The sequence below is a fragment of the Amphiura filiformis genome, chromosome 16 (genome assembly GCF_039555335.1).
Source record: "Amphiura filiformis chromosome 16, Afil_fr2py, whole genome shotgun sequence".
Lineage (NCBI taxonomy): Eukaryota > Metazoa > Echinodermata > Ophiuroidea > Amphilepidida > Amphiuridae > Amphiura > Amphiura filiformis.
The window spans coordinates 55,116,813-55,125,179 of NC_092643.1; the positions used below are offsets into that span (position 1 = coordinate 55,116,813).

The window sequence follows — 8,367 nt, forward strand, 5'->3', positions numbered from 1 at the left end:
ATTAAAACACGATTATATTGCCTACTCGGGGCATTTAGACGCTTCCGTAGTATAGGCTTAAATATAATGCGCATTTACCAGTTCCGACTTGAAGTAGGCCTAAATCGGACTTACTCTCTGGTCAACATTGGGTATGTGTTGTTCATATTTACATTTTCTTTACATATTTACGTTGCCTTGAATAATTAAAATATATTAAAATGTATATTGATCATTGTGTACGCCTCTTAACATTACAGTCACGTGTGACAAGCAAGTTTTAAAAATAAACGACTGATAAAGTTTTGTTTAATTGTTTATTGTCATGAATCCAGAATTGCAACTTCAAACATCTATTTTTCGTTTTATTTGTTTTATGGAGCACATCCTAACCTGATGACTTTCCAAGCTTGGAGCTGCTTGGCTACATTCATAAAAAGAAAAGAAATCTACCAAAAAACGTTGACAACGTAAAGAAATCAGCAAGTTTAAAAAACCCACCTCGGCTCACTTTTTGAAACTTGGTCCCATTTTAAACACCAACAGCAAATCAGTGTTTTTATTTTATTTCAACAGAACACAGCGTTTCCAACAAGATTACAAGCCTACGTGTTATTTGTTTAATTCAATCATTAATCATGATTATTATAAAACAAAACACAATAGGATATTGGCTTACCGTGCAAGAACAAGATAATAACCTTTCAGGTCGTTCCAGAAAGCTTACAAAGTAATATCGCATCTGCACATTAAAGATACATAACACTTCTGGAAATGTTTTAAATTTATATAAATATGATAAAGTTTAAATCAGTACCTTTTACAAATGGGACCAAGTTTCAAAAAGTGAGCCGAGGTGGGTTTTTTTAAACTTGCTGATTTCTTTACGTTGTCAACGTTTTTGGTAGATTATTTATTACAGAGAGCAAATTGCAACATTTGACATTAAAGCCATAATGTACGATCTTATAATATGAAATTGGTTAATTTTTTCAAACCTGATTTTTTTTGCATTATTTGTAATGTTTACACATGCCTCAACTTGCGCCTAAATGGAATCAGCCAAATTTGTCTTGTTTGTAGGTCAACAGAGCAAAGTTCGACATAAAGTCATAATTTTTTTATTATGACTTTATGTCCTCCCATAGAAATAAATGCATGTTAAATGGCCAAAATAACCAGTGGGATTTCTTTCACTTTACCTTGTTAAAATGGATTAATATTATTTTAACATTTTGAATAAAGAAAAACAAAATTAAAATTTGACGGAAATCGTACATTAAGGCTTTAACATTCAACATTATCCATGTTTAATTGTGTGTGAAGTATAACTTATAAGCTTACCTTTTTACTCATTGTTCATGTTGTTGGGCCTTAAAGCCAAAGTAGCAAATGAATTACCTGCTGATAAAAGCACACAGTGGAACCCAACTAAAACATGTACACATTATCCAGGAAAGTTTAAAATGCCAATTTTTGTTCTAAAATAACAGCAGAATTATACATGTAACTGCCATGTCTGAAGCAAATTTGAAACTGGTAGTTGACCTGACCCTGACCTGGATGTAGTAATATTATACCACTTATTCTTAGTATTATTTTTCTTCACAATATTCCCTCTGGGTGTTGATAGTATTATACCACTTGTTAAGTATTCAGATATTTGGATATAACATGCTAAAGGTTCTTGGCTTAGTATTATTACACCACTTATTTTAGATGCTAGCTAGTATACATACCACTTAAGTATTCGTTGCTAGCTAGTATTCATACACCACTTATTTTAGATGCTAGCTAGTATTCATACCACTTATAAGTTTTTCGATTTTAGTATCAAATCAAACTGAAATTTAGTATTGAAACCAGGAGAAAACTGGAGAATACAAAAAACTAAAAAAATACCACTAAACAAGTATTCAGAATACAACATGAATATATTCAGAATACTTATTAAGTATTCAAGTTTGGTAACGGTGAACCTGGGACCTCATGCACTAAAGGCAAGTACGCTGACCATTGTGCCACGCTCTTTTTCAGTTAGTTTTTCATAGTTTGAAGCAATACTCTGTATTTAGGCCACAATGGTCTAATAGTTCAATAGCCACCATTCATCAGTAATTGATTCTCTATACCCTGCACCAGGTGTCCTCTGCCCTACATGTCGTCAGCCTGCTACGCTAATTGCCAAAGTAATTTTTGTAATTTTGAGAACAAAGTACAAAATATGGTTCAAACATGCATTTAAACATATTTATTCACCAATCTTTGCACAAGAGCAAATGATAATGACACAAATGAAAGGGAATAAAACGAAATGATTAGGATGATTACGTTACTGTTGCGTGCTTGAACCACATTTTGTTCTTTGTTCTCAAAATTACAACAAATGACTTAGGCAATTAGCGTAGCAGGCTGACGATATGTTGAAAACTTTATGGAAGAGCTATAGTTTTGGACAAACATTGTAATCTGGTATTGTGATTTTTATTTAACCATACCCTAAAACAAGGATACTGGAATCACAAAATGCTTCAAGTTTCAATTGTAAAACATTGGATGGGATATTCTTGTTTTTGTTGTTATGCTTTTATTTCGTTCCCGGATTTCGTTTCCTCTTGAATTGTGAATTTGATCCCCAATTGATGTTTTAGTTCGCGATGCATATAACTCAAAAGGTCAGTCGGAACTTAACACTGTCATGTACAGGGTTCGATCTACCCATATTCAAATTTACTTAATTTTGTTTCATTACAGAACAATGGCGAAAAGACGTCCACGTGAGTGGGACTACTTAATGCCCCACGTATGTAAATACTGCAGAAGATTCTACAACGATGTGTTTAGATATTTGTCCCATATAAGGCATCATGAAATGCAGATTCGTCCTTACTGGTATGACTATAAGAGTGCAGTGATGTGTGTACCTATTGCCAAGATACAGAAGACTAAAAGTAGTGCAAATAAGAGACAAAGGTTGTTAGAAAGAAAGGGTAACTTATGGCAGGAGAATAGAAATAAGGACGGAAATGCATGCACACAGAAGAAACACCAAGTTGGACAGAAAACATACACGAGGAAAAGAAAAAGTGTGCGTGTAAACACACACAAAATGGTGATGAGATGCAACAAGGAATTACAGAGCAAGATAGGCAAAAAGAGACACGTATCTTATGCTCAGCAGAATTGCCAACAAGTGTCTCCAAGTTCCAGTTGTAAGAAAGTTTCCAAGTCTTGCAGTTTCTCAAAGAAATCATCCACAAGTCAAGGGTGCAGCTGCTCAACGGATGAAGGAATAGAGACACAAAAGACTTGTCGATTTTGTGCCAAGAGTTTCAGCAGATCTTGTTATGCTAAACAGCATGAAAAGCTTCATACCAAAGAGGGGCTTTTTAAAAAAAAAAAAAAAAAAAAAGGTTTTACTTCGGCATGTAATTTAAAGACACATGAACGTATTCACACTAAAGAGAAATCTTTAATATGCTCATTTTGTAGCAAATGCTTTACACGGTTAGGTAGCTTGAAGCGACATGAACGTATTCATACTGGAGAGAAACCTTTCATATGCAAAGTTTGTAGCAAAGGTTTTATACAGCCGTATGTGTTGGAAGCACATGAACGTATTCATACTGGAGAGAAACCTTTCACATGCAAAGTTTGTAGCAAAGGTTTTACACGGTTAGGTAGCTTGAAGCAACATGAACGTATTCATACTGGAGAGAAACCTTTCACATGCAAAGTTTGTAGCAAAGGTTTTACACGGTTAGGTAGCTTGAAGCAACATGAACGTATTCATACTGGAGAGAAACCTTTCATATGCAAAGTTTGTAGCAAATGTTTTATACAGGCGTGTGAGTTGGAAGCACATGAACGTATTCATACTGGAGAGAAACCTTTCAAATGTAACTTTTGTGACAAGAGCTTCACAACATTAGGAAACAAGAAAATGCATGAAGGTATTCACACTAAAGAGAAGCCTTTCATATGCTCATTTTGTAGCAAAGGCTTTACACAGTTAGGTAACTTGAAAATACATGAACGTATTCATACCGGGGAGAAACCTTTCATATGCAAAGTTTGTAGCAAATGCTTTACACAGGCGGGTGAGTTGGAAGCACATGAACGTATTCATACTGGAGAGAAACCTTTCATATGCAAAGTTTGTAGCAAAGGCTTTACAGGGTCGGGTAACTTGAAAGCACATGAACGTCTTCATACTGGAGAGAAACCTTTCATATGCAAAGTTTGTAACAAAGGCTTTACACGGTCAAGTGTCTTGAAAGCACATGGACGTATTCATACTGGAGAGAAACCTTTCATATGCAAAGTTTGTAGCAAAGGCTTTATACAGTTAAGTAACTTGAAAGCACATGAACTTATCCATACAGGAACGAAACCTTTCATATGCAAAGTTTGTAACAAAGGCTTTCCACGGTCAAGCAACTTGAAAAAACATGAACGTATTCATACTGGAGAGAAGCCTTTCATATGCTCATTTTGTAGCAAAGGCTTTACACACGTAGGTAGCTTGAAGCATCATGAACGTATTCATACTGGAGAGAAACCTTTCATATGCAAAGTTTGTAGCAAAGGCTTTATACAGTCAGGTGACTTGAAAGCACATGAATTTATTCATACTGGAGAGAAACCATTCATATGTAAAGTTTGTAGTAAAGGCTTTAATAGGTCGCGTTACTTGAAAGCACATGAACGTCTTCATACTGGAGAGAAACCTTTCATATGCGAAGTTTGTAACAAAGGCTTTACACGGTCAAGTGTCTTGAAAGCACATGGACGTATTAATACTGGAGAGAAGCCTTTCATATGCTCATTTTGTAGTAAAGGCTTTACACAGTCAGGTAACTTGAAGCAACATGAACGTAATCATACATGTACTGGAGATAAACCTTTCATATGCAAAGTTTGTAACAAAGGGTTTATTCAGTCGGGTGACTTGAAGAGACATGAACGTATTCATACTGGAGAGAAACTTTTCAAATGTTAATTTTGCAACAAATATTTCACAAGGTCACATACCTTGAAAACCCATAAATGCATCCATACTGAAGAGAAACCTTTCAAGTTTGTGACAGATTCAAGTCACTTGAAAGCACATGAATATGTATTTATACTGGGAGAATATTGTAGCAATGTTTTACACAATCATGAAATCACATGATGTAACTTTTGTAACAAAGGCTTTACATACACAGTCAGGCCAATTAAATGTACATAACATGAACGTACAATTAAATGTACATGAACGAGCCCCGGGGGCACTCAACTAAAATTTTAGTAGGGGTGTGCGGCGCGGAGCGCCGAACTTTGGGAACTAAGAACTAATTTTGGGTCAAAATAGGGGCTTGATGAACTGAAATTTCAACATATTTGTGGGGCTCTGTAAACTAAAATCGGCCAAATTATAGGATTTGGAGCTAAAATTTCAAATTTTAGCTAAAGAGCTACAATTGTCAGAGTTTGAGGCTCAATGAACTGGAGCATATTGCAAATGTGGGGCTTAAGGAACTGCCGGAGAGCCTGAAAAAGGGACCCTTGACCAACGCACATACACGTACCACCTTTACATGTAAGTGCCCCCCCCCCCGGGCAATTAGCCTTTTCAATGAAAATTTTATACGAAAATAATGTCTACTTTAAATTGATTAATGTGTGCAATTTGATTTTGAAGTACATGTATGAAATGAAGTAATTTTGCATGCAATTGATATAAATGAACGTATCAATAATTGGCATAATAAAAATTCCCTTTAAAAGGGAAAGCCAGCCTCAATGTAGAAGAGGTCGTGTAATTAGTTTTGGTCAATGTGAAAGGCATTTTTAGGATCACGGCTTACTACATCCATGTTACATCACGTCTATTTTGTCCCGTAATAAACTTTTTAGGCTGTGTCTTAAATGCAGCGCCTCAAGCGGTGACCTGTTTTTAATTTAAAATCGTAGCGGCTCTGTCATTGGTTATTATCAAACAAAGCTATCACCTCAATTCTATACAAACCACGATTAGGGGCACACTTAGAAACTTGCTTGACAAAACTTCGAAATTCTTTTGATATGGTAATCTACAGAAGATCTTATCTGATAACACATAGGCCTACATGATTCTATGTTAAATTTTATAAGACTGATTCAATTATTATTTCTTCTTCACGAAAGAAAAAGAAAATTATCTGAATTAAAATTCTGACGGGGTTCGAACCCACAACCTCCGGTTTCACAGTCGAGCGCTTACACTACTGCGCTAACAGTTCTGTCAGAAATGATTTTGTTCATTAGCTCTTATTGATTAGGAAATTAAGCGCATACACTTGAAATGCTATTACCGCACTTGTCTCTTTATAGCCTACTGAATCTCCAATCAATAATGAACCTTGCCTCTGACTATGCGGTTCCTATGCTTATCAGTAAAAAAAAATCGGAAGTGGCAAATGCATTATACTCACGGGGGGAAGGGCACTTAACACAAATGACCATACGGGTATGCTCCCCCGGAAGACCCCCCTTTTGGATTTCGCAGCTCCGAAAGACCCCCTATATTTGACCAAAATAGAACTCCGAAAGACCCTTGATATTGATAAATAAATATTTAGCTCTAAAAGACCCCAAAATTGTTCATTCCTCATATTTCTGGGATTTTCAAGCAAAAAGGCAAGAAAGACCCTTGATTTTGACTGTTCGCAGCTCCAGTCCCCATATTTTACTTGTTCACAGCTCCAAAAGACCCCCTTTTACTGGTACGCCCGCATCTCCCAAAGAACCACCACCTAAAAATTCCGGGGGAACATACCCACCAAATATTGTTGATGTGCCTAGGCTACTGCTGACATTTTAATTAACATTGAATTATAACATGATAGGCCTACTATTGACTTGGTGATAGTAATACTAGTAAATTCAGTACTTATAATGTATCAACAACAAAATAATAGTCAATCTTTCTAATATTAATAATACAGATGATATTAATATATAAAGAGTTTTGTTGCAAAAGCCCTTTATACATCTACTTTTTGACTTTTTGAGAAAAACAGCTTTTTCAAAAATTGTTCAATTATTACTAGTTCGATTTGATTCATTTTGGTTTTGAATAAAGTGTTGATAAATAGAAACTAAAATTTAGAATAGGTTTGGTACAATTTTCAAGCCTTCCTATTTATTTTATTATTTCGTTTATATCGTGCCTTTTGTGGATGTAAGGGCTTTTGCAACAAAATAAATTTACCCCTTTTCTAGAAACCACCCCCTCCCCTGCACCTCATCCTGGTGCGGCACTCTTTTGGTGACAGATCGAATGGAACAATAGGGTGTCTTCGGGTGACAGAGCATGTGCTCGTAAAAAATATAGGGTCTGTGGGTGACAGCGACGCTGAAAAGGGGGGTCTTAACAGCCCTACATACTAGTACGCGTCACCTCCAAAGTGGGAGTGTCCCCCCCGAATCAGTCTGACTAAACTTCTTTGATTGATGCAACGACCGGCCGTGACCCAAGTTATGTAATCACTTCGATGTCGAATAAACAAAATACAACACTGTATTGTATATGTATAAACCTATATAAGGGACGCACCATTAGATATCAAGGGGGGGGGGGGGGGGGGTTGGTAGTTTTTTGGAAAAGAAATTGTCACGCCATCTGATAAAAAAAATTGCTTCACCTCAGAGCCCCCCCCCCAAAAAAAAAAACATTGCACCACCTCGGACCTGAAAAAAAATTTGGTGGCAAGGGTGCTCCAGTTTTCATCAGGTATATTAAGTTTATTTTAGCTTCAAACTGGCAAGTATTTTGTTCGCATTTGTTTGTGAAAGGTTATTCTGTGAGTGAATACACTTGATTCACTCCACTTCAAAGATTTTCCCCAGAGTCCACCCCAAAGTCAAAAAGAAATCTATGCCACGTGATGATGGGAGCCATATGTGGGGTCAGTGGATGGATCAGAGTATGGTTTTGGTGAGATATCCTCACATGAACCTATATTTTGAAGAAAATAATCACAAGACATGGATCTCCTTTGAAAACATTCATGAAAAAAACATGCTAAAACTCACCATTTGAACCAGAAGCGTACCGGTACTAACCAGCGGGGGCAGAGTGCTCCCTGAAAAGAGTGCCCGCATAACAAAAAATGAAAGAAATCAGGAAGGCATAGGAAAAGAAAGGGCAAGGAGCCTGTTTCCCACCAAAATTACCCTGATCATGCACCAAAATGAATGTAAAATACCAAATTTTTGCTCGCGCGCGCGCATTGTCTCAATAAAAACATTTTGGCCCGGTTTTTGGAGGCTCGAAAACTTGTACCATACCTGCCATGTACCTGCCATGTATGCATGCATGCAGGGACCGTCTTTAAAATAAATTATATCAAGTTGGCAAGT

General features: G+C 36.5%; 1 protein-coding gene across 1 annotated transcript; it reads left to right on the forward strand.

Annotated features, from left to right (window-relative positions):
• Positions 1 to 3,388: 3,388 nt before the first annotated feature.
• On the forward strand, positions 3,389 to 5,821 carry LOC140172749 (uncharacterized; the record flags this gene model as incomplete). The annotated part of the gene is made up of 1 exon (XM_072195880.1): positions 3,389 to 5,821. A coding segment is annotated over one exon (1,593 nt), but the record flags the coding sequence as incomplete, so codon positions are not given.
• Between the last annotated feature and the right edge of the window lie 2,546 nt (positions 5,822 to 8,367).